General features: G+C 44.1%; 1 protein-coding gene across 3 annotated transcripts in view; it reads left to right on the top strand.

Moving 5' to 3' along the window:
• The first annotated feature begins 634 nt into the window (after positions 1-634).
• The window catches only part of KLHL13 (kelch like family member 13), a 115,793-nt gene continuing 89,371 nt past the window's right edge, over positions 635-27,056 (top strand). Inside the window, exons 1-2 of one of the 3 annotated variants that reach the window (XM_060756073.2) lie at positions 635-790; positions 21,843-21,901. In XM_060756073.2, the coding sequence (XP_060612056.1) occupies positions 21,882-21,901 (20 nt within the window). In that variant the 5' untranslated portion in view covers positions 635-790; positions 21,843-21,881. The remainder of the gene's footprint in view (positions 791-21,842; positions 21,902-27,056) is intronic. The other 2 variants (XM_060756076.2, XM_060756075.2) reach the window with 2 other exon arrangements.

Below are 27,056 nucleotides of genomic sequence, written 5' to 3'. Positions count from 1 at the left end.
TCGTCACGAGGAATAATAGGACAGGCAACACTATAGGTAACTATTCTGTAAGGAAACAAATTGGAAGTCGTTTTAACTGTGTACGCTTTCTACGTTTGTACGTTTCTACTTTATGTGTATTGTCTGTCAATTGTCTGTATGAAGGGGGGCATAGATGTTAGGAGGGGGGTACGTTAGCTGGGGGGGGGGAGGGGGATGTATGTTATGGGGGGGAAGGAGGGGGGAAGGGATACCCGGCCAACATCATCTGATGTCTGTATCAATCACCCAGATCACTGAAGATTAAGGAATTTGTAATTTACACCTACTGACATCGGGGGTTTATATGTTTATACGTATATGTATATGTATATGTCTATAAATTTGTAAAACCAAATAAAGATTTAAAAAAAAAAAAAAGATCAACTATTTTCAGGCCCGCAACTTTTTCTCCGTTGAACAGTGTAATCTGGGTTCTATGGCTGTGTGGCATTGTCTCTCTGTGAAGAATGACCCCTAAACTCCTCCACTTGGTGTCTCTGCTCCTTGCCTCTGGCGTCCCCTCACTGCGCATGCGCAGCTGGAGCCCTCTTCCTCCCCCTCCCCTCCCCTCCCCTCGGGCCGCCATTTTGGTGACGCAAGTGGGCGGGGCGTGAGAGGCGGAGGGGGCGGGGCTCCCGATTCCGGACTCGGGAGGACTTTTGAAAAGCTCCCGTCACCGCCGCGGTGGGTGAGCGGGGCACAGAGCAGCGGTGGCGCGCCTGGCGAGAGCCCGGCGCCTCAGAGGACTTGGCGGCAGCAGCAACGACGGGTGAGGATAGCGAGGTGCCCGTTGTGAGGCGAAAAGGCGAAGGGAGAGGGGGGGACGTTATGTTTGTGTCGCTTTTTGCAATTGGCTGAGCGAGGTCGGGGGTCTTTTGAGACGGCGTCCGCGATTGGGTCGAGAAGAAAGCAGGCGAGGGGATTGGTTGCCTCTCTGTTTCGCTTGAGGAGGGCGGGACAAAGGGCAGCTCTTCGCGTGCGGTTAGGGAAACTGCCCAGCGATTGGCTAACAGCCGGACTGGGGCGGGGCTTCTTTCTCCTTCGCGGAAGGTCAGTTCTCCGAAATGATTGGTGTTCGGGACGTCACTCTTCTCCATGAGGCGGGCCGAAGGGAGTGTCTGGAAGTTCATTGGATGGCAGCGTTGCCCGTCTATTTAGAGACCAATCCCTCTTTAGACTGAATTATTGGAAGGGGGAGGGGGTGTAACTTTTAATTTTTTAATTTTTGGGGGAAAGAAGTTACTTTCTTTGAGTGAAGTTCTTCTCTTCTGGGGAGAAGCAAGAGTGTGGGGGGAGTGTTTCCACAGCTTGTTTGGACTGCCATTCCCAGAAGCCCTTAGTTATATTGCATTATGTATATAATAATAATAATAATAATAATAATAATAATAATAATAATAACAATAATAACATAATAATTATTATAGAATAATATATTAATAACATAATTATTATTGTTATAGAATAATATATTAATAACATAATTGTTATTATAGAATAATATATTAGTAACAATTATTATTATAGAATAATATATTATATCTATCTATCTATCATCTATCTATCTATCTTCTATATAAATCAAAATGTAATGTTCGTTTGTGGGATTAACATAACTCAAAAACCACTGGGGGAATTGACACCAAATTTGGACACAAGACCCCTAACAACCCAATGTATGTCCTTCACTCAAAAAAACAATGAAAAACACAGCACAAGACACTTAAAAAGCCAAAAAAACCCCTCAAACATTAGAATGCATGTGCAAAACCTCATATATATATATAGACACACGCGCAAGCATGCATATATACACAAAGAACAAGGGACAGCTAGTTCAGAATAAAATGGGTCTGCAACGGGGAAACAGGAGCATTTTTACACTGGGAGTTGTAGTTTTACAAGGTCTTTAGCCTTGTATTGTCGAAGTCTTTCATGGCTGGAATCACTAGGTTCTTGTGGGTTTTTTCGGGCTATAGGGCCATGTTCTAGAGGCATTTCTCCTGACGTTTTGCCTGCATCTATGGCAAGCATCCTCAGAGGTAGTGAGGTCTGTTGGAATTAGGAAAATGGGTTTATATATCTGTGGAATGACGGGTGGGGCAACGAGCTCTTCTCTGCTGGAGCTAGGTGTGAATGTTTCAACTGACCACCTTCATTAGCATTAAAAGGCCTGGCTGAGCCTGGGGGAATCTTTTGTCGAGAGGTGTTAAAGGTTTGTTCTTATATTGTAGGTTTGTTCTTATATTAAATATGTAAGTCAGAGCAGGCACATTTTTAAAGTGTAATTTCACATAATATATAAATATATTTTAGCTTTGTATAGCATAGGGAACGCTTAACATGCTTGTGACATTTCTTTTGCTGTCTGTGCAAAAAAGATTGTATCTTACTTTCTGTGATCATTGGATTTTGGGGGAAAAAATGGTTTGTTATGGAAATAAAGATTAGAGATAAAGCTGAAGTGGAGACCCCTTTGGCCCATGATGATAACTCTTCCAAGAGGGGAGATTTCTCTCACTTCCTCTTGTCTGTGTGTGTAAGTCAGGTGTTTGTAACTTGGGGACTGGCTGTATATAGAGAGATATATTGGACTGCCACTACCAAAATCCTCCAGCCAATATACATTACTTAGGTGATCCCTCATAGCCCGAGGATGATAGTCCTCCAAGTGTAGTATCTTGGTGGTGGGTCCGTAGGTGGCTGTGGAGACCTATTCGGGAGCCGCGTTTTCTCCTGCAGTGAGGACATCAGTTTCCAGGTGGACGCGCCTTCCTCTTGGCACATTTCTCCTTTTTATTTATTTATTTACAGCTTTTATATTCCGCCCTTCTCACCCTAAAGGGGACTCAGGGCGGATTACAGTGTACACATATATGGCAAACATTCAATGCCAATTTGACATACAACATATACAGACATAGACAGAGGCTATTTAACTTTTTCTGGCCGCCAGGGGAGCTGTCGCTTTCATCGTCCATCTGCGACACTGATGAAGTACTTCCGCATTCCCCGCATGCTTTTGCTGGAGTCTTTTTTATGGCCTCATAAATTAGTTAATTTAGCCTCCCCACACTTTAAGGTGGTACCTTATTTTCCTACTTGACAGATGCAACTGTCTTTCAGGTTGCAAAGGTCGACAACAGGCTACACAATGGTTGGAAACCCACTCCAACCCTGGCTGGCTTCGAACTCATGACCTTTTGGTCAGAGTGATCTTAATGCAGCTGACACTCAGCCAGCTGCACCACAATCCCCTCCATTTGTGCCTCTTTGAACTTTGCAGCACTGCTAGTCATGGCTGACTTCCAGTTAGAACACTCAAGGGCCAGGGCTTCCCAGTTCTCAGTGTCTATGCCACAGTTTTTAAAGTTGGCTTTAAGCACCTTTTTCCTCCTCCATCTTCTTTTTCTGCCTTGAAACTTCACATAGAAGCTACGGTTTTCTAGGACAGTCTTGATAGTTTTTGTAAAATCATAGTCTCGGGTAATATGGTAGACTTTCTGCAGCATTTTCCATGTTGCACCGTGTCATAGGCTGCTGTAAGGTCCACAAAAACTGTTCCAGTAATGCAACCTTTCTCATATCCTTCCTCAATGTGTTCAGTCAGATTAAGAATTTGGGCTGTACAGTTTTTCCCTGGTCTGAAACCTGCTTGTTGTGCAATAAGCTGGGGTTCAATAACAGGTCCTAATCGATTTAGTAGTATCCTCTCATATATCAGACTAGCTGTCCCCTGCCACGCATTGCTGTGGCCCAGTCTGGTGATCTTGAAAATAAAGTAATGAGAAAGTGTTGGTTTCTAATATATGTAATTCCTTTCTGCTTGTGAGTAAACAGTATTTCTTGTTGTTTCTTTGTCAGTGTTGATGTGGAGAGTGTCTGGTTTGCCTACTCTGGAATATGCAACATATCATGGTCCTTCTTTAAGGGTCTCTTTCAAATCTGTGATATTATATCTGTGTGTGTGAGAGAGAATCGTATCTATCTATCTATATTTATGACTGGATCACTGTTTGTCAGGAGGGTTCTGATTACATTTTCTTGCCCTGGTGAAGGGAGTTGGACTGGATGGCCTTAAGTATTTTCTGTTGGTCATGGGGGTTCTGTGTGGGAAGTTTGCCCCATTCCTGTCGTTTTTGGGTTTCAGAATGCTTTTTAATTGTAGTGAACTATAAATCCCAGTAACCACAAATCCCAAATGTCAAGGTCTATTTCCTCCAAACTCCATCTGTGTTCATATTTAGGCATATGGAATTTTTGTGTCAAGTTTGGTCCAGATCCAACATTGTTTGAGTCCACAATGCTCTCTGGATGTAGGTGAAGTACAACTCCCAAATTCAAGGTCAATGCCCACCAAACCCTTCCAGTGTGTTCTGTTGGTCATAGAAGTGCTGTATACCATGTTTGGTTGAATTCCATCATTGGTGGAGTTCAGAATGCTCTTTGATTGTAGGTGAACTATAAATCCCAGCAACTACAACTCCCAAATGTCAAGGTCTATTTCCCTTAAACTCCATCTGTGTTCATATTTGGGCATATGGAATATTCGTGCCAAGTTTGGTCCAGATCCATCATTGTTTGAATCCACAGTGCTCTCTGGATGTGGGTGAACTACAACTCCCAAACTCAAGGGCAATGCCCACCAAACCCTTTTAGTGTGTTCTGTTGGTCATGGAAGTCCTGTATGCCATGTTTGGTTGAATTCCATCATTGGTGGAGTTCAGAATGCTCTTTGATTGTAGGTGAATTATACATCCCAGCAACTACAACTCCCAAATATCAAGGTCTATTTCCCTTAAACTCCATCTGTGTTCATATTTGGGCATATGGAATATTCGTGCCAAGTTTGTTCCAGATCCATCATTGTTTGAATCCACAGTGCTCTCTGGATGTGGGTGAACTACAATTCCCAAACTCAAGGTCAATGTCCACCAAACCCTTCCAGTTTTTTCTGTTGGTCATGGGAGCCCTGTGTGCTAAGTTTGGCCCAATTCCATCATTGGTGGGGTTCTGAATGCTCTGAATGGATTGTAGGTAAACTATAAATCCCAGCAACGACAATTCCCAAATGACAAAATCAATTTTTTTTTAGTGGACGACATAAATTGGGTTGTTAAGTGTCTTGTGTCCAAATTTGGTGTCAATTCCCCCAGTGGTTTTTGAGTTCTGATGGTATCACAAACGAACATTACATTTTTATTTATATAGATAGATAAGGCACCCCTCTTTTCTATTATGGTGAATAAGATGTGTTCAAAAGGATTTGTCATCATTGCTTTCCTCTAAGGCTGAGAAAATGTGACTTGCCCAAAAGTCAGCCAGAGGGTTTCCACAGCTGAGCAGGAATTCAAACCCGGCTTCCAGTGTCTTAGTCCAATGTTCAAGCCACATGCTGGCCTCGAATTTAGGATTAGGAGAGCTCTTTGTGAAGCAAGAGATGATCCTGCTTCCTGTTGTTGAAAAGGACCTTTTTGATACAAAAATGCCTTTTTAGAGGGTGTTTGCAATTCAAATATTTTATTTATTCTTTTGAGGTTTATAGGTTTTCTATAGTGGGTGCACAGGAAGGTTTTTCTTGGGGTTGGCCACAAAAAGGACCTTATGCCAGTTTTGCAACAGTGATGCATCAGCATTCAATAAATCCTCCTATGAGCAGCCAGTCTGTGGACCCGGATCATGGCTACAATCCTTGTCCTGGTTGCAGACAATAATAACACGTGACCACATTGCATGGGCTGACGTTCTCCCTGAGGCTGCGATGGTGAACTCTTCCTCCCCTTTCTCATTTCATTTAATAAGATGTTTTTCCCCCATGGATTATCTCCATGCTGCTTGCGCCCAATTGTTGGCATAATGTATTAGTGGCTGCGGGATCTGCTGGCCCTGAGAGGGGAAAGTACCGAGCAAGGAACGGAAGTCTCATGACTGGGATGGAGTCTTGGTCTCACGCTCATCTGCAGGGAAATATTTAACCCTTCCAGGTTCGTAATTGAGTCCGCCCGCAGATTGACCGCCACACTTTATTTAAAGAAAGCCCCAAGTGCCCAATCATGCAAGCAATTATCCCACCTTTATACAGGCAACCCCCAAGTTATGAACAAGGTAGGTTCTGTAGATTTGTTCCTAAGTGTTGCATCCCAGTATAAGAAACGAGACCATAAGATTAAATCCACCACACTGGACTGTAGGAGAAGCAATCCTTGTTTATTGATGAAAAATTGGTTACAAAAGAAAGGTAAATGCAAAGTCAAAAAGCCAAAGAAAAACACAGCAGTCAATAGAATCTCTGAACTTGAGCAGAATTTCAAAAGCCACAATACAAGAACTAGGAACCTGTTAGCCTTTTACTAACCAAGAACTTGATAACTAGAAGCCTCTGGGATTACCGGCCATGAAACACAGGAATTCTGCCAAGGCACAGCCACAATCCCAAACGTTGCTTGATCTAAAGAGGCACCCGGCAGGAGGCCTCTTAAACCAAAGAAGCTATTCTTTGAAACGCCCCTTGACTTTGAAGCCTGGGCCTGTCTCTCCTGTAAACGATGTGACCTTCGTAGAAACCGGGAAACATTTCTGTCTCTATCTATCTGTTCTCTTCGGTCCTCATTAAAAACCCCAGGTGGAGAGATATCACGGCTAGTGATATCACGTCTAGCTTCCAAAGCATTTTCCTCCAGCTGTTGAGTTTCATTTTCATCGCCACTGACCTCTGCATCAACAACAGATTCCACACTGTCAGGGTCAGGGAGAGCTTGCTCAGTTGGAAAAACTATCAGAGAATCTGGTTCACACAGATCAGGATTAGGCTGAACCCCAACACTAAGATGAATTTGTTTATAAGTTGGAACAGGACCAGGCTGTGGCACAGCTAGTTAGTACCCAGTTACATTAAATCACTACTGACAGAGTTCGAAACCAGCCCGGTATGGAGTGAGCTACCGACTATTAATAGTCTAGCTTGCTGTTGACCTATGCAGCCCGAAAGACAGTTATATCTGTAAAGTAGGAAATTTAGGTATCGCTGTATGCGGGGAGGCTAATGTAAATAATTTATGACACCATAAAGCCTTCCAGCAACATGCGTAAGAATGAGAAAGTACTCCATCAAGGACTCAGTGTCACATAGTTGACAGTGAAGCAGCAGCTCCCCCTGTGGCCGGAAGTGTGATGGAGGCTCCTTCTTTGGAAGCTTTTAAGCAGAGGCTGGGTGGCCATCTGTCAGGGGTGATTTGAATGCAATATTCCTGCTTCTAGGCAGGGGGTTGGACTGGATGGCCCATGAGGTCTCTTCCAACTCTTTGATTCTATGATTCTATGAATCAAACATATCCTAATGAAGCCGATTTGCTGGAATGTTAAATTGCCTCTGTGTGTGTCTATATATGTTGTATGTCTAATGGCATTGAATGTTTGCCATGTATATGTGCATTGTAACCCAGCCTAAGTCCTCTGCGGGGTGAGAAGGGCAGAATTTTCATCCTGGAAAGAAGGGACGAGTGGAGTGCCACAAGCAGGGTTCCGTCCTGGGCCCAGTCCTGTTCAACATCTTTATTAATGACTTAGATGAAGGGTTAGAAGGCAGGATCATCAAGTTTGCAGACAACACCAAATTGGGAGGGATAGCCAATACTCCAGAGGACAGGAGCAGATTCAAAACGATCTTGACAGATTAGAGAGATGAATGGCCAAAACTAACAAAATGAAGTTCAACAGGGACAAATGCAAGATGCTCCACTTAGGCAAAAAAATGAAATGCAAAGACACAGAATGGGGGACAATGTCTGGCTCAAGAGCAGTACGTGTGAAAAAGATCTGGGAGTCCTAGTGGAGAACAAGTTAAACATGAGCAAACAATGTGATGTGGCGACAAAAAAAGCCAGTGGGATTTTGACCTGCATCAATCAGAGCATAGTGTCTAGATCCAGGGAAGTCATGCTCCCCATGCTCTATTCCACCTGGAATATTGTGTCCAATTCTGGGCACCACAGTTGAAGAGAGATATTGACAAGCTGGAATGTGTCCAGAGGAGGGCAACTAAATTGATCAAGGGTCTGGAGAACAAGCCCTATGAGGAGCGGCTTAAGGAGCTGGGCATGTTTAGCCTGAAGAAGAGAAGGCTGAGAGCAGATATGATGAAATATGTGAGAGGAAGCCACAGGGAGGAGGGAGCAAGCTTGTTTTCTGCTTCCCTGGAGACTAGGACGCGGAACAATGGCTTCAAACTACAAGAGAGGAGATTCCATTTGAACATGAGAAAGAACTTCCTGACTGTGAGAGCCATTCAGCAGTGGAACTCTCTGCCCCGGAGTGTGGTGGAGATTCCTTCTTTGGAAGCTTTTAAACAGAGGCTGGATGGCCATCTGTCAGGGGTGATTTGAATGCAATATTCCTGCTTCTTGGCAGGGGGTTGGACTGGATGGCCCATGAGGTCTCTTCCAATTCTTTGATTCTATGATTCAATAGATACAACTTCTGCGTGAAGGTAAATGGTGCTCCATGCAATCATGCTGGCCACATGTTCGTAGAGGCGTCTGTGGGGAACGCCGGCTTTTTGGCTTAGAAAAGGGGATGAGCACCATTTCCGCCTCCCCCCCCCCCCCCGAGTTGGACACGACTAGACTTAATGTCAAGGGGAAACCTATAACTTTTTAAAATAAATTTTGGATGGAATAGGAAAGGGTGAACACCCCTGTGGTGTTTTCTTTGCTGTCTGAGCCCCCATTCAGAAGATTTCACCTCACTTTCTCCTCTTGTGATCATTGGATTTTGAAAAATTTGGCTTGTTGTAGAAGCAAGGGCTGGAGAGAAAACTTCATTAGAGACCCCTTTCCCCCATGATAATAACTCTTTAAAGAATTAATTTCCCTTCCGGGGGGAAAGTTTCTCTCACTTCCTGTTGTCTCAACCCCGTTCTTAACTAGTAGTTTCTAAGTCGGAGGTTTGTAACTTGGGGACTTCCTGTATAATCACTTCCTGCATAATTTCTTTAAAATGCAGTGGCTTCAGTTAAGCAACAGAAAGCAGGAAGAGCAGCACTCCAAACTCGCCTGCAATGAGCATGACAAACAGCTGCCAAACTATGCATTTCACATTTGTTCGTTGGATCTTGATATTCTCGTTGGTCGCCTTTATCAGCGGTTTGCTATATCCCAAGGAGGTTGTGACTTATTCTAGACATGAGTATATATTTTCTCTAGTAGGCCTTATAACCATTTTCACAATTTCATTGCCTGTCTATTTTACTGCATCTGGAGAGAGAAAGGGATTTATATATTTATCGTGTCATCAACCATACCATTGTATTACATTTCTAACAGAACAAAACAAACACACAGATTAAAAAACAACAACAACACAAAATTTGCAAACTTGGTAGTTGATTAAATGTCCTTTGACCAGTATCTGGCCACTTGGAGTGCCTCTGGTGTTGTCGCAAGAAGGTCCTCCATTGTGCATGTGGCAGGGCTCAGGGTGCATTGCAGCAGGTGGTCAGTGGTTTGCTCTTCTCCACACTCGCATGTCGTGGATTCCACCCTGTAGCCCCAATTCTTAAGATTGGCTCTGCATCTCGTGGTGCCAGAGTGCAGTCTGTTCAGTGCCTTCCAAGTCGCCCAGTCTTCTGTGTGCCCAGGGGGGAGTCTCTCATCTGGTATTACCCACGGATTGAGGTGCTGGGTTTGGGCCTGCCACTTTTGGACTCTCGCTTGCTGAGGTGTTCCAGCGAGTGTCTCTGTAGATCTATGAAAACTATGTCTTGATTTAAGTCGTTGACGTGCTGGCTGATACCCAAACAGGGGATGAGCTGGAGATGTCTCTGCTTTGGTCCTTTCACTATTGGCTGCTACTTCCCGGCGGATGTCAGGTGGTGCAATACCGGCTAAGCAGTGTAATTTCTCCAGTGGTGTAGGGCGCAGTCACCATGTGATAATGCGGAATGTCTCATTAAGAGCCACATCTACTGTTTTAGTGTGGTGAGATGTGTTCCACACTGGGCATGCGTACTCAGCAGCAGAGTAGCATAGCGCAGGGGCAGATGTCTTCACTGTGTCTGGTTGCGATCCCCAGGTTGTGCCAGTCAGCTTTCGTATGATGTTGTTTCTAGCGCCTACTTTTGGCTTGATGTTCAGGCAGTGCTTCTTGTAGGTCAGAGCACTGTCCAAAGTGTCTCCCAGGAATTTGGATGTGTTGCAATGCTCCAGTGGGATTCCTTCCCAGGTAAATCCTCAGAGCTCGGGATGCTTGTCTGTTCTTAAGGTGAAAGGCGCATGTCTGTGTTTTAGATGGATTAGGGATCAGTTGGTTTTCCCTGTAATAGGCAGTAAGAGCACCTAGAGCTTCGGAGAGCTTCTTTTCAACCATCTCAAAGCTCCCTGCTTGAGTGGTAATGGCACGATCATCAGCATAGATGAAACTCTCTGTCCCTTCTGGCAGTGGCTGGTCATTTGTGTAGATGTTGAACATGGATGGAGCAAGCACGCTCCCCTGAGGCAGGCAGTTCTTCTGTTTCCGCCATCTGCTTCTCTGGCCGTGGAACTCAACAAAAAAGCTCCTGTTTTGTAGCAGGTTTCCTATGAGGCGGGTGAGGTGGTAGTCCTTTGTGATATTATACATTTTTCTCAGGAGGAGGCAGTGGTTCACAGTATCATAGGCTGCTGACAAGTCTATGAAGACAGTTCTTGTGATCTGCTGCCTTTCAAAGCCATCTTCTATGTGTTGAGTCAGGTTCAGCACTTGCAATGTGCAGCTTTTGCCTTTCCTGAAGCCAGCTTGCTGTGGGATCAGACAGGGGAGAAAGGGAAAGAGTAGTCCATTGGTAAATTAGGTCGTTTTTGACAATGACAATCTCAAGATGCTGAGAAGTGTATTGCATAGAATTTATTGACGAACCTTTGGCCTTACAGGTGTTTTGGACATGCTCTCCCAGAGTTTTCAGCTGTCATAGCTGGTAGTCAAGGATTCTGGGAGTTGAAAACTAATATTTTACCGGGAAAATATTGAAAGCTATTGCTTGGCTGTTACTTTCAGGGAGAGGCACTTGTTTTCTTTTAGAACAGTGGTTCTCAAGCTGTGGGTCCCCAGATGTTTTGGCCTACAACTCCCAGAAATCCCAGCTAGTTTACCAGCTGTTAGGATTTCTGGGAGTTGAAGGCCAAAACCACTGTCTTAGATCTTTTAGGGCAACTCCCCCATGGAATCCATGTAAGAAAGTTTAGATCAGCATTTCTCAACTTGGGGGTAGGGAGGGGGTGTCAGAGGGGTCACCAAAGACCATTGGGAAATACAGTATTCTCTGCTGGTCATAGGAGTTCTATGTTAGTGGGGTTCAGAATGCTCTTTGATTGTTGTAATTTGTATGAATTGTATGAAGTATATTTTAATGTATTTTATATTGATGACCTATAATGTTTTTCTTATTGTGTTGAATTTTATGTTGTTAGCCGACCTGAATCCCTCCCCGGAGGTGAGAAGACCGGGGTATAAAAACTCTAAATAAATAATAAAAAATAAAATAAATTTGATTGTAGGTGAACTATCAATCCAGCAATTAAAACTCTCAAATGTCAAGGTCTATTTCCCCCCAAACTCCACCAGTGTTCACATTTGGGCATATTGAGAATTCGTGTCAAGTTTGGTCCAGATCCATCGTTGTTTGAGTCCACGGTGCTCTCTGGATGTAGGCGAACTACAACTCCAAAATGCAAGGTCAATGCCCACCAAACCCTTCTAGTATTTTCTCTGTTGTTCATGGAAATTGTGTGTGCCAAGTTTGGTTCAATTCCATCGTCGGTGGAATTCTGAATGCTCTTTGATTGTAGGTAAACTATAAATCCCAGCACCTGCAACACTCAAATAACAAAGTCAATCCCCCCAACCCCACTAGTCTTGAAAATTTGAGCATATTGGGTATTTGTGCATAATTTGGTCCAGTGAATGAAAATACATCCTGCATATCTGATATTTACATTACGATTCATAACAGCAGCAAAATTACATTTGTGAAGTAGCAACAAAAATAATTTTATGATTGGGGGTCACCACAACATGAGGAACTGTATGAATTCCTTCACTCTCTGTTTCCTACTTCGCTTTCTGTCTTCCTTTTCTCCTTCCCTCTCTGTTTCCTACCTCCTTTTCTTTCTTTCTCTTTTTCTTTCTTTCTCCCCTCCTCCCTCAATCTATTTTGAAGGGAGCAAGAATGAGGTGGAAAGGATTCCCCCAATTTTGGGAGGCAATACAGGAGAGGAGCGTTCAGGGTGGAACTGGAGCCCAAATGGTGGTGGAGGTAGTGGCAAGTTTTAGGCAGCATTGGCTCCCAGAGTGACCCATTGAAGTTCGAATCAGGTGTCAAACAGGTATTGCCCCAACGCTATTTTCCATCTTCATTGCTATGATACTTCATTTTGTTGATGACAGATGGCAAGCTATTTAACCTCAGCTGACTGAAAACCAAAACCAAGGTCACGACAACATTTGTTATAGAGCTCCAATATGCTGATGATAACATAGTCTGTATATATTCAGAAGAAGACCTACAAGCCACTCTAAATACCTTTGCAGAAGCATACGAGAAGCTCGGCTTCTCACTGAACATTGAGAAAACCAAAGTGCTCTTCCAGCAGTCACCAGCCAATCCCTCTGCAATGCCAGAAATACAGCTTAATGGTGTAACATTAGAAAATGTTGACCATTTCTGCTACTTTAACAGCCAACTCCACAAATGTCAATATTGACACTGAAATACAACATTGCCTGAGCTCTGTGAGTGCAGCATTTTTCCAAATAAAGCAGAGAGTGATTGAGGTCCAGAACATCCGTAGGTAGGCCAAAATGCTTGTTTATAAAGCTATGGTCCTCCCAGCTCTGCTATATGCCTGCGAAACGTGGACTGTCTACAGACGTCACACTCAACTCCTGGAACGATTCCGTCAGCGTTGCCTCCGAAAAATCCTGCAAATCTCTTGGGAAGACAGGCGGACAAATGTCAGCGTGCTGTAAGAAGGAAAGACTACCAGCATTGAAGTGATGCTCCTACGCCATCAACTATGCTGGACTGGCCATGTTGTCCAAATGCCCGATCACCATCTCCCAAAGCTATTACAATACTCCCAACTCAAGAACGGGAAACATAATGTTGATGGACAGGAAAAGAGATTTAAAGATGGGCTGAAAGCAAACCTTACAAACTGTGGCATAGACATCGAGAATTGGGAATCCTTGGCTTTTGAGTTCTCTAACTGGAGGTCAGCCATGACCAACAGTGCTGCGGAATTAGAAAAGGCACAAACGAAAGCGAGAAATGTGGCAAGAGGAAGGTGCATCAAGCCAACCTTGACTGGGACTGCCTTCCACCTGGAAACTGATGTCCTAACTTTAGAAGAACATGCGGATCAAGAATAGTTCTCCACAGCCACCTTCATATTCACTGCTAAGACACTACACTTGGAGGGCCATCATCCTCGGGCTTCCAGGGATCACCTAAGTAAGTAAGCGGCAAGTCTAAAATCTAAGGCAGGAGCTGGGTAAATGACCTCGGCAGACCGCATACGGCCCGTGGGGCATAGTTTGAGGACCCTTGTTTTAGATGTTTTGCTATGTGCGACTCCTTTGCAGTTCAGGAGGAAATCTGTATTCCTCTCTTTAGGATGAATGATGGCGAATCAATTGTAACGTGGGCTTTATGGGCTCCGAGCATGCTTGGCTGAATGAATTACAGTCTAAATAAAAAGGCCCGTTATTTCCCTTGAATCCCCATTGAGGTTAATATCTCTTATGCTTCTGGGCAAGTCGTCATTGTTTGGTGTGTTTATTGCTTTCAATATGTGTGGAAGAGGGAGGGCTGGAATTGATCTGGTTGAGTTCCCAAGCTTCTGTGATGGAAGTCGAAGGCTACAGTCGTCAGGAAATGAGGTTTGAAGCTTTACCGTTTGTTGGATGCTAAAGTGTTCTTGCTTTTTTCCTGTTTTTTGAAAAAAAAAATCACAGGTTCCTGGTTAAGAACTTGATGCCCTTGAAGGCAGAAATCAGGTAGAATTATGTACATACCGTATTTTCTGGCATACTAGACTGGGCGTATAAGACGCCCCCCCCCCCAAATTTTTACCGCTTATACTCGAGTATAAGCCGGCTCGAATATAAGCCGCGGCACCTGATTTTTCCACAAAAAACTGGGAAAACTTGTCGACTCGAGTATAAGCCGAGGATGGGGAATGCAGCAGCTATGGGTCAGTTTCAAAATAAAAATAGATACCAATAAAATTACATTAATTGAAGCATCAGTAGGTTGAATGTTTATTAGGGTGTTAAGATCATCTGGGGAGGCCCTGCTCTTGGTCCCGCCTGCGTTACAAGTACGTTTGGCAGGGATGAGAGACAGGGCCTTCTCAGTGGTGGCCCCTCGGCTGTGGAGTGGCCTTCCTAGGGATATTAAATCGGCCCTTCCCTGTTGATATTTCGGAGGAAAGTGAAGACCTGCTTGTTCGAGCAGGCATCTGAAGAGCCAGTGTAATGAACATAGGAATATGGAACAATTGGATGATGCGACTGGATCTTGATTTTAACTATGAGACGCTAATGAGATGTTTTATTGATTTATATTGACTATTATGCAGGCAACAATAATATTAGGTACGGGTCTGTGGCAGTTCATTCCGGGGCCAATTAGAGGAAAGAATCTGGGTAACTTGTAGGAAGAATAAGGCCGTATTAGACAATGTGTGGGGATGAGTTAGAACTGGTCATTTTCAAAGACTTGTTGAAACCACCAGGTCTTCAAGCTCTTATGAAAAGAGGGGAGGGATGGGGCCTGTCTTATTTCCCTTGGAAGGGCGTTCCAGAGACGGGGGGCCACCACTGAGAAGACCCTCTCTCTCATCCCTACCAACCACACTTGAGACAGTGCAGTGGTTCTCAACCTGGGGTCCCCAGATGTTTTTGGCTTACAACTCCCAGAAATCCTTGCAGTTTACCAGCTGTTAGGATTTCTGGGAATTGAAGGCCAAAAACATCTGGGGACCCCAGGTTGAGAACCACTGCAGTAGTGGGACCAAGAGGAGGGCCTCCCTCTGAAAAAATGGGAGGGGGGTTTGAACCCCTACCCCCCCCCTCCCATGGCTACAGCCCTGCTTGCACAACCTCCGGCTCTCCAGCAGTTTTGGCCTCCAACTCCCAGAATTCCTGTCTATTGGACAACCTGGCTAGTACTTCTGGGAGTTGGAGGCCAAAACTGCTGGAGGGGCACAGGTTGTGCAGGCCTGCAGTACAAAATGCCAATTTGTGCCATGTATGGACTAATGTTTGCTTCCATCTCCTCTCGAGGGGAGATCCAGCTTAATGTGACGGCATGAGCCAATGATCGACTCTTGGAAATGAGGTACCCTGGAGTTCTTGAAAGAGCAGCTTGCCGGGTGTATCTATTCTTCCTGTCTCGGAGTCTTGTTCAGTATATTGTCACTAAGCTGGGCTTCTGGGAATGGTAGAGTGTGTCTGATACTGCAATCCTATAATAACCCTCCCTACCAGCTGTGGATATAAACACCTCTGTAGTGCTAGTGCACAAGTGTGAATTACTCAGTCCTCTCGGTCCTCTCCTTGTGAATTATTAATGTTCTTTTGATAGAATCCGACTGGCAAGGGTCAGTCTGAAACCCAGATTGAGAGTGGTAAAAAAAGAGAAAGGAATAAAGAGTAGCCTGCTTTGATGGGGGATGATAAAGGGGGCTTCTTAGGGGTCTCTAATCCAAAGAGAGTGGCCCAAGCCTTCCCTCGATTGGGGAAGCAATATATTTTCCATTTGGCTAGACTTGGAAAAAAGTGAGTTGGAGAGGTGGAACTACACCTCTCATCATCCCTGGCTTGGGCTCATAGCAATTGCAGTCCCAATCTACAGAGTATCAAATGTTGCTGATGGTTGCGGCAGTGACATTCAGAGGAATTGAAATTCATTGTGAACCTACTTGAATCCCCCAAATAAGTAGCTAGACAGTGGTGCTGTTGTGGCTCAGCTGGAGCCTCCGGAAGAGCAGGAAGAGGATGATGGGTTTCAGATTCCTGAACAGGTTCCTATTGTTGATACAGACGATGTGGATGCTGAAGACGAGGAATTCCAGTTTCCCATGGGAAGGGATGTTGTCTAAGAACAGCGTTTCTCAACCTGGGGGTCGGGACCCCTGGGGGGTTGCGAGGGGGCATCAGAGGGGTCACCGAAGACCATCAGAAAACACAGTATTTTCTGTTGGTCAAGGGGGTTCCATGTGTCAAGTTTGGCCCAATTCTATTGTTGGTGGAGTTCAGAAAACTCTGTACGCAAACTATAAATCCCAGTAATTACAAATCCCAAAGGTCAATGTCTATTTTCCCCAAACTCCACCAGTGTTTACATTTGGGCATATGGAGTATTTGTGCCAAATTTGGTCCAGATCCACCATTGTTTGAGTCCACAGTGCTCTCTGGATGTAGGTGAACTACAGCTCCCAAACTCAAGGTCAATACCCAGCAAACCCTGCTAGTATATTCTCTTGTTCATGGGAGTTATGTTACAAATTTGGTTCAGTTCCATCACTGGTGGAGTTCAGGATGCTCTTTAATTGTAGCTGAACTATAAATCCCAGAAACTACAACTCCCAAATGACAAATTACTCCCCCCAACCCCACCAGTATTCAGATTTTGGTGTATCGGGTATTTGTGCCCAGATTGATCCAGTGGATGAAAATACATCCTGCATATCAGATATTTACATTACGATTCATAACAATAGCAAAATGACAGTTATGAAGTAGCAACAAAAGTAAAGTAATGTTATGGTTGGGGGTCACCACCACATGAGGAACTGTATTAAGGGGTCGCAGCATTAGAAAGGTTGAGAACCACTGTCTTAGAAGATCTTTCTGATCTTAGTTACATTTCACAGGTGCAGGTGGAAGAGGCGAGCCAGCCTGTGAGCTCTCTGCCTGTTGATTCTCAGGCTGCTGGTTCCCAGCTCCAGGATAATGAGTTATTCGACCTTGAAGGCTCTGCAGATTTAGATAGGGCAGATCGCTTGCAATTCAGGGTTTGCGTTAGTACAAGACTTGCAAACAAGAGAGAGGTTAGAGGTCAAAGGAATGCTTTCATGCTGGGAAAGTATATTTAGTGAGCTGATTGAAGGCAACCTTTTGTCAGTGCAACTTCGGCAAACACCCTGATAACTTCTTTGGTTTTCCTCGGCTTTTGGGCAATGCTTTTGACTTCTTAGGACTGATTTGGATCTTGACTTCTGGGGACTCTTGTCATGCTGCCATGGAATCTTGTTTGATCAATGCTTATGGATTATGCTTCATGTTATTTGCCTTTGGACTTTGGAAACTCTGCCTTTGCATTCAAGACTCTGTTGGCTATTGAACTTTTGCAACTTTACTTTTGTGTTTGAGACTTTGCCTTTTCTTTAATAAACTACAAAACCTACAGCCTTGGTGTGTGTGGTGTTCTGAGCAAGGTGTATCTAGCCTGAGGTGCGACAGGTGCCTTCCCTGAATTGTATTTTGGACACATCTCCCAATCGTCTATAATAGTGGATGGCTCCAAGAGAATTTGAGACATGTTCGAGAGCAGTGTTTTTCAACCTGGGAGTCAGGACTCCTGGGGGGGGGGGGTCACAAGTGGGTTTCAAAGGGGTTGCCAAAGGCCATCAGAAAACATATATTTCTGATGGCCTTAGGAACCCTTTTGGCAGACAAGATTGAAGATCTCTCCGCCTGTCCTTCTTTTCCTTTTTGGAAACAGAAGATGAATCCTCCCACCAAAAGCTCTGCTCCACTGTGATTGAAACAGCTCTCCCTCTCAGCCAAGGGGAAGGCTGTTTCTAAGACTCCAAGCGGAGAGGGGAGGGCAGGCGTGCTTGGAACATGGGTAGGGCTCATGTGCGGGCGAAGAAGAGAGTGCGAGGCTGGAGGGAGGCTCGTACCAGGGAGTCTCTTCAAGGCATGGGGGTTCTATGTGGGAAGTTTGTCCCAATTCTATCATTGGTGGGATTCAGCATGCTCTTTGGTTGTAGCTGAACTATAAATCCCTGCAAATACAACTCCCAAATGTCAAGGTCTATTTCCCCCAAACTCTACTAGTGTTCACATTTGGGCATCTTGAGTATTCGTGCCAAGTTAGATCATTATTTGAGTCCACAGTGCTCTCTGGATGTAGGTGAACTACAACTCCAAAACTCAAGGTTAAACCCTTCCAGTATTTTCTGTTGGTCATGGGGGTTCTGTGTGCCAAATTTGGTTCAATTACATTGTTAGGGGAGCTCAGAATGGTTTTGATTCTAGGTGAACTATAAATCCCTGCAACTACAACTCCCAAATGTCAAGGTCTATTTCCCCCAAACTCTACTAGTGTTCACATTTGGGCATCTTGAGTATTCGTGCCAAGTTCGATCATTATTTGAGTCCACAGTGCTCTCTGGATGTAGGTGAACTACAACTCCAAAACTCAAAGTTAAACTCTTCCAGTATTTTCTGTTGGTCATCGAAGTTCCGTGTGCCAAATTGGGTTCAATTCCGTTGATAGGGGAGTTCAGAATGTTTTTTGATTGGAGGTGAACTATAAATTCCAGCAACTACAACTCCCAAATGAAAAAAATCAACCCTCCCCCAGAACCCCACCAGTATTCAAATTTGGGCATATTGGGTATTTGTGCCAAATTTGGTCCGGTAAATGAAAATGCATCCTGCATACCAGATATTTACATTACAATTTATAACAGTAACAAAATTATAACTATGAAGTAGCAATGAAAATAATGTTATGGTTGGGGGTCACCACAACGTGAGGAACCGTATTAAGGGGTCGCAGCATTAGGAAGGTTGAGAAACACAGTTCTAGAGGGCCAGTGGACCTTCTCCATGCTCGATAGCTGCTGGTTATGCATTTGAACATGCCCAAGAAAAACTTTGAGCATCCACGAGTGATGAGTTTGATACAGAGCCTTGAAACAGAGAGGTTCATATTTGTAGATGGTGTTTTATATATTGCTATGTGATCCAGAACGTGTCCACCTCTGACATCGAACTGCAGTCTAGCTTGATGTAACTTGTATTTTTAAAAAAATGTCATTTCCCCTTCTAGAAAGGGCAGGTAAGTCATTTCAGGTAAATGGAAGTCACACAGAGGTCCCCGCTGACAGCCAGTGATGCGTGCTGGCAAATCCAGCGCAAGGGTTCCCTCCATTTATCAAAATGCCTGCAGGGAAGTTGTTGGCTGGAGACGGAGTTTGCAAAATGGAACTGTTTGGACCCGTTTCCTCTTGCCGTTGCTCTTTGGAGTAGCAACTTGTAATGAAAGTCTGAGAAAGGTGCGGCTGTGTGGGATGTGTGGTTGGTGTGAGGATAAGAGAGCACGTGCCGCTTAACCCACTCAACCTGCAAAGGTTGCTAGTGGGGTGCTGTGTCCACCCACAACTGACAAGAGCTTAACCAAAGGTACCGCACCGTGGGTAGAATCTTGTGTTGTCCCTTGACTTCTAAACCAACAAGGCAATAGTAGGGATTGTTTTGGACTGCATCTACCCGCAGACTTGGCCTTTGGTGGTGCAGACAAACAGGCTGCTGGGCATTATTATTATGATGATGATGATTATTATTACTAGCTTGGGTACCCGGTGGTGCCCAGATTATTTGATAAAGGCTTTGCTTGTTTTGAGGTGTTAGATAATATCATTTAGTGAATTTTTCCATACCTCTTGTTCAGTTGCTGATCAATTCTTGTTTCCTGTGCGCCCTAGGAAAGGGTAGTAAAGGGTTAAGTGAAAGTCAGTGGGTGGAGTCATGCAAATTCCACACTAATGGAGAGTGAGAAAGGAACCCTGGGATGTCCATTCTGGAGGCAAAAGAGAACATCTAGGATGAGATTGTCCCTGAATGAAAGCATTCCTTCGGTGGTAGGGCTGTATGGTGTTTGGGGAGGACCTTGGCAAGGGTTGGGAGATAGGTTCGTGGTGCCCACTGTAACCTGAAATGTCCTTGGAGGGAGGGCCGTGGGTGTCTCCTGTGTAGTGGAAACTATCACCTGTTTGTGTAGACCAGGGGTCCTCAAACTAAGACCCGGGGGCCAGATGTGGCCCTCCAAGGCCTTTTACCCTGCCCTCGCTCAGGGTCAACCTAAGTCTGAAATGACCTGAAAGCACACAACAACAACAACAACAACAACAATCCTATCTCATCAGCCAAAAGAAGGCCCACACTTCCCATTGAAATGCTAATAAGTTTATATTTGCTAAAATTGTTCTTCATTTTAATTATTGTATTGTTTTTAAGTGGTTTTGCACCACAAATAAGATATGTGCAGTGTGCATAGGAATTCATTCATTTTTTTTCAAATTATAATCCGGCCCTCGAACAGGTTGAGGGACTGCGACCTGGCCCTCTGGCCTCCTGTTTAAGTGGAAAAACAGTTAAAAACAATACAGTAAGTAAAAATGAAGAACAATTTTAACAAATATAAACTTATTATTATTTGAATGGGAAGTGCTTTTGGCTAATGAGATAGGATTGTTGTTGTTGTTGTTGTGTACTTTCAAGTCATTTCAGATGTAGGTTGACCCTGAGCGGGGGCCGGGTAAATGACCTTGGTGGGTTGTATTCGGCCCTCGGGCCTTAGTTTGAGGACCCCTGGTGTAGTGCTTTCAGTACCGGGTTACGGAGACCAAGGTGAGACCACCCTCAGAGAAAGGCAAATACCAATCCTGCCTAGACCAAGAAAACCCTTTGGTCTATCCGCTTTACACTCTCAGTAAGTCGGAAATGTCTTTTTTTATATAGTTATTTTTATTTTATTTAAGTAAACATACATTTGCAAGTGTTTGTTGCATACAGTGCAATACTTTCTATCTATTAATTTTCTATAATCATTTATCTGATAATATATTTCCATTAAGGGGTCACAGTCTACTATCTAAATAATACATTAAAAGATATAATAGATTCTTACTTTACATCCACTTCTTCCTTGCCTACAGTCTTATAGGATCCTCTATATACATTTTTAATTCAACTTTACATTAAGGTGTTGAATCATTAGTTGCCATTCATTAACGAAGTTGTCTAATATTTCTCCTCATAATAATACAGTTATTTTGTCCATTGTCAACATATCTATAATATATTTTTCCCATTCTTCTAAAGGAGGTATAGCTGGGGTTTTCCAATATCTAGCATATATTATTCTAGTTGCCACTGTTGTGTAAAACAAAAAAAAAAATCCCATTTTTTTTTCTAATTCTTCCTCGGGCATATTCAAAAGGTACATTTGAGGTGTCATTTTGAAATTTGTGTTTAACATTTTTGCAAGATATACATGGATCTGTTTCCAGTAATTTTTTTACTTTGCTGCAAGTCCACCATGTGTGGTAGAATGTACCTTTTTCTTTCCCACATTTCCAAGTAAGTCGGAAATGTCTTTTAAGGTGCACAACATCACAGATTATTTCAGCAGTCATGGGTCCCCGCATGGTTTATCCTTCATTTGGAACCTGTAGTCCGCAAATACTTGAGTGGGTCCAAGGATCTGCAATCTGGGTACAAATTCACCCTACCTTTAGTGTCTTCTTGGTTACTGTATTTATGTGGCTATGGTGTCCTGGGAAGTGGAGCAATACTTTTTAATCTGGTTTTCAACGTGATATGTGAGTCCAGAATGGAGAAGGACCATTGATCTAGGCAGAACGAAACCTGGGGTCTGTTTATCAGGTGCGCCGTGTGCAGCTTGCCGTGTGTTGTGAAACCCTGTGCGCGACTGCCTTCCTCTTCCTCCTTCTCCTGAGAGTTTCTGTCTCTCTCTGTTTATCCCGCAGGTGTGCAAACAGCCAAGGAGGCATTTCAGTGTGTCAGAGATGATGTGGAGAGACACTCTGTGAGTAACCAAAGGTTTTTGTGTTACATAAAGCTGCGCTAATCGGAACAGAAGCCCTCAGCCTGCTATCCGTGCCCTTGGAAACAAATTTCCCAGCAAGCCGTGGTCTGGTTATAGTTAAATCATGATTTTTAGGGGTAGCTAATGCTATGCATCACGTCCCAATCTAAAACTGTGACGGTGCAGATGGATTTTATGTGCTGTGGAGCAGCTCCCCATCTCTGGATTCCAAAAAGATCGTTTTAATAAACATTGTCACATTAATGAAACATTTCCGTTACAGGCGAGTGCATCACGCCCCTCTGCGGAGTTTATTCCGTGGGTTGAGCCTTGGCATGATCTTGGCAGCGGGCTGTCAGCACAAGCCTCAACACTTAAGGCACCCACGTTGAACAATATCTCGTAGGGCGGTTGGCTTGGCAGAGATGGGAGAAGCTTCCAAAATGAATAGGAAACCCGTGGCTAAATTGCGTCCAACTTGACTGTCTGCAGCTCTCAAGAGAGCGTCATAATTCTGCCTTTGGTTTCAGTATTTGTCCCTTATCTTTCTGTATGATATTTAAGGCACTTTATCAATCAAAATAAAAACAATGAGCCATAGTAGATGGGTTTATGTCAGGTCTTCCATGAAAAGGCATTTTATGAAAATGTTGATGTGTACACAACCCATGTGTTATATGTTCGATTTTCTCAGATGGTGCCAGAAGGGTCTGCGTGCAGCATCATTGCATACTATGGTTTGTAATGTTTGGATGAGTCTTCCGAAAATTGAAGTAGGCTTCAGTTTTGCTTTATAGTGTCTTACTTACTTACTTACTTACTTAGGCGATCCCTCGTATTCCGAGGATGATGGTCCTCCAAGTTTGGGTCTGTAGGTGACTGTGGAGCCCTGTTCTTGACCTGCATCTTCTCCCGCAGTGAGGGCATTGGTTTCCAGGTGGAAGGCGGTCTCGGTTGAGGTTGGCTTGACGTGCCTTCCTCTTGGCACGCTTCCCTCTTTCACCCTCCATTCGTGCCTCTTCAAATTCTGCAGCACTGCTGGTCACAACTGACCTCCAGCTGGAGTGCTCAAGGGCCAGGGCTTCCCAGTTCTCAGTTTCTATGCCACAGTTTTTAAGGTTGACTTTGAGCCCATCTTTAAATCTCTTTTCCTGCCCACCAACATTCCCTTTTCGGTTCTTGAGTTCGGAGTAGAGCAACTGCTTTGGGAGATGGTGGTTGGGCATCTGGACAACGTGGCCGGTCCAGCGGAGTTGATGTTGGAGGACCATCGCTTCAATGCTGGTTGTCTTTGCTTCTTTCAGCACGCTGACGTTTGTCTGCCTGTCTTCCCAAGAGATTTGCAGGATTTTCCGGAGGCAGCGCTGATGGAATCGTTCCAGGAGTTGCATGTGACGTCTGTAGACAGTCCACGTCTCACAGGCATATAGCAGGGTTGGGAGGACAATAGCTTTATAGACAAGCACCTTGGTATCCCTACGGATGTCCCCGTCCTCAAACACTCTCTGCTTCATTTGGAAAAATGCTGAACTCACAGAGCTCAGGCAGTGTTGTATTTCGGTGTCGATGTTGACTTTGGTGGAGAGGTGGCTGCCAAGGTAGCGGTAATGATCAACATTTTCTAATGTTAGATCATTAAGTTGTATCTCTGGTATTGGAGAGGGGTTGGCTTGTGACCGCTGTCTTATCTGTCTTATCTGTTGTGCAAAAAGTAGATAAATGAGGCAGTACTTTTCATAGGGATGAGGCATTGGCTGCTGATTCTTGGCAGGTTTTTAGAAATAGTCGCAGCCAATGGGCACAAAGATAAAGCTGGCTCCTGGCATACTTGGAAATAATAATAATAATTTCCAGTCCTTGCATCAGGTAGCCTAAAACAGTCTGGTGTTGGTGCTGAAATTATAAGCTAGGTTTGCTTTTAGCAGATATATTTCATTGAAAAAATTCTGCTGCTTGTTAGAGCTGTATTAGGTACCCGTATTTCCTCGAGTCTAATGCGCCATCGAATCAAAGGTGCACTTCAATTTCCAAAACCCAGAATAATTTTCATATAATGATAAAACTTGATTTATAGATGTCCCTATCTCCCCAAGGGGACTCAGGATGGTTTCCAACGCATATGGCAAGCATTCAATGCCAACAAAGAAACATATCAACAAACGATATCAAAACGAGATACATCAAACAATATAAAACAATCTAACTGTAAACTTACCACCAAATAAGAATATACCAAAAAATTGAACTAGTAATCCTAGCAGACACCTTTCCGATCTTCGGTTGCCTTTTTGTAAATCAATGCAGATATTTTACTGTATTGTCAAAGGCTTTCATGGCTGGAATTACTGGATTGTTGTGTGTTTTTTCGGGCTGTTTGGCCATGTTCCGGAAGCATTCTCTCCTGACATTTCACCTTCATCTATGGCAGGCATCCTCAGAGGTTGTGAGGTCTGTTGGAAACTAGGAAAATGGAGTTTTTATATCTGTGAAATGTCCAGAGTGGGACAAAGAACTCTTGTCTGTTGGAGTTAGGTGTGAATGTAGCAATTGGCCACTTTGAGTAGCATTTAATGGCCTAGCAGTTTCAAGGTCTGGCTTCGTACTGTCTGGGAGAATCCTTTGTTGGAAGGTGACTACCTGGCCCTGGTGGTTTCTTGTCTGGAATTCCCCTGTTTTTGAGTGTTGTTCTTTATTTACTGTTATGATTTTAAGATCTGGGAGCCAGATTTTGTTCATTTATATGGCTTCCTCCTTTCGGTTGAAATTGTCCACACACTTGTGGATTGTAATGGCTTCTCTGTGTAGTATGACATGTCAATTGTGAGAGTGGTCCAGCATTTCTATGTTCTCAAATAATGTTCTGTGCCCAGGTTGGTTCATCAAGTGCTCTGCCATGTTTTACTGTTTAGGGTGTATGTCATTACATATAAATTGTTTGATTTTATTTTGTTTAATTTATTGATGTTAGGTTCTGGTGTTGTTTTCATGTGTAGGGTTATTTTGGATTATACGTTTGTTTTTTTGAGGCATTGAATGTTTGCCTTTTTGTATGTTGGAATCCACCCTCATCATCATCATCATCATCATCATCATCATCATCATCATCATCACAGGATCCCATAGCATTGAGCTATGGCCATTAAATTAGGGATGAAGTCCCTCAAAGAAGAGATCCAGGGGCTCCGGAAACACCTTCCCCTTTTTGTTTTGGCTCAGCACTTGCGTTATGATATGACTCAAATCTAATTCTAATTATGGCAAGGTAATTTGGTCCCAAAAGGCAAGCATTAGATTCAAGTAAATATGGTATTTTGTGAATGAGGTCAGAGTGGATCATTGTGTTTTGTTCAGCGCCCTCCATCAGCATGGCACATTGAACATTCCCAACAAACACCTCTCTTTGCTGTATTTCATTGAGCATATGTGATGATTTTAACTGTGGCACAATGGGTTAAATGTGTTGCGGTGGCACAATGGATTAAACCCTTATGCTGGCTGAACTGCTGACCTGAAGGTCAGTGGTTCAAATCTGTGAGACGGAGTGAGCTCCCATCTCTCTTGTGGGGACATGAGAGAAGCCTCCCACTGGGCATACCCTGGGCAGCGTCCTTGCAGACAGCCAATTCTCTCACACCAGAAGGGATTTGCAGTTTCTCAAGTTGTCCCTGACATGAAGAAAATGGTTCTTGTTTTGGTTGTGCCTGATGCCCTAAAACCTGTTCCTGCTGGGCGGCCCATAAATCAATCAATGTAGATTGTGGTGTTTTGGGGTGAATAGCATGGGGAAGGGTGCTTCCTTTTCAACCTGCATGTCAATATCTTCCCAGTCGTCCTTGCAAAGGTAAGGGTTTGTGCGACTGTGAAGCAGAAAGGAGTACCTCTGCCAGACAAGACAGAGGTACTCCTGGTTAGTCGCAGGGCCGAACAGGGTATAGGGTTACAGCCTGTGTTAGACGGGGTCGCACTCCCCCTGAAGACACAGGTTCGCAGTTTGGGTGTGATCCTGGATTCATCGCTGAGCCTGGATCCCCAGGTTTCGGCGGTGACCAGGGGAGCATTCGCACAGTTAAGACTCGTGCGCCAACTGCGACCGTACCTTGGGAAGTCTGACTTGGCCATGGTAGTCCACGCTCTGGTTACATCCCGCCTTGACTACTGCAACGCTCTCTACGTGGGGTTGCCTTTGAAGACGGCCCGGAAGCTCCAACTAGTCCAACGGGCGGCAGCCATGGTACTAACAGGAGCGGGGCGCAGGGAGCATACAACTCCTCTGCTGTACCAGCTCCACTGGCTGCCGATTAGCTACCGGACCCAATTCAAAGTGCTGGCTTTGGCCTTTAAAGCCCTAAACGGTTCTGGCCCAACATATCTATCCGAACGTATCTCAACCTATCAGCCCACCAGGACCCTAAGATCTTCAGGAGAGGCCCTTCTCTCCATCCCGCCTGCTTCACAGGTGCGGTTGGCGGGAACGAGAGATAGGGCCTTTTCTGTGGTGGCCCCTCGGCTTTGGAATGCCCTCCCCATAGAGATAAGATCAGCCTCTTCACTGATGGTATTTCGTAAAAAACTGAAAACATGGATGTTTGAGCAAGCATTCGGTTAACCCGATGCAAGGAATTTTCGACCTAGGACCGGCAATTACTGACAACGAAATAGGATCATGATTAAATTAAGAGATGCATTGGTCTGTATTGGTGGCCCAATACTGTGAAATGTATATGTTTGTGTTTTATATTTTAATTGGAATATTGTTGTTTTAATGTTGTTGTAAACCGCAATGAGTCGCCGTTTTAGGCTGAGATATTGGCGGTATACAAGCGTACTAAATAAATACTAAATAAATAAAGGCCCACTGAGGGCAGTGCAGTGGACTGAATGTGGAATGTCCTCTCTATCGAGCTCATTAGCAGCTCATGAACTAACCTCTCTGAGCCTTACCTCCTCCTCAGGGTTTCTGTAAAATGGAGAGGTCTGATTTTCTGAGACCTTTGGAAGAGGAACAGAAGGGAAAAGCAACGAATAAAATGAAATTGCTGGCAGGTGTGCAACCCCAATAGATGGCAATGAGATGCAACATCTTATGTCACAACTGAATGTGATTTTTTTAAAAAAAATTAAGGAGTCTTTGCTAGACTTTCTGCCCTTTTTCTCT

Source organism: Anolis sagrei, chromosome 10 (assembly GCF_037176765.1).
Source record: "Anolis sagrei isolate rAnoSag1 chromosome 10, rAnoSag1.mat, whole genome shotgun sequence".
NCBI classification, from domain to species: Eukaryota; Metazoa; Chordata; class Lepidosauria; order Squamata; family Dactyloidae; genus Anolis; species Anolis sagrei.
The sequence above is the reverse complement of the archived record's forward strand: the minus strand, read 5'-3'. Positions and strand labels throughout refer to the sequence as shown.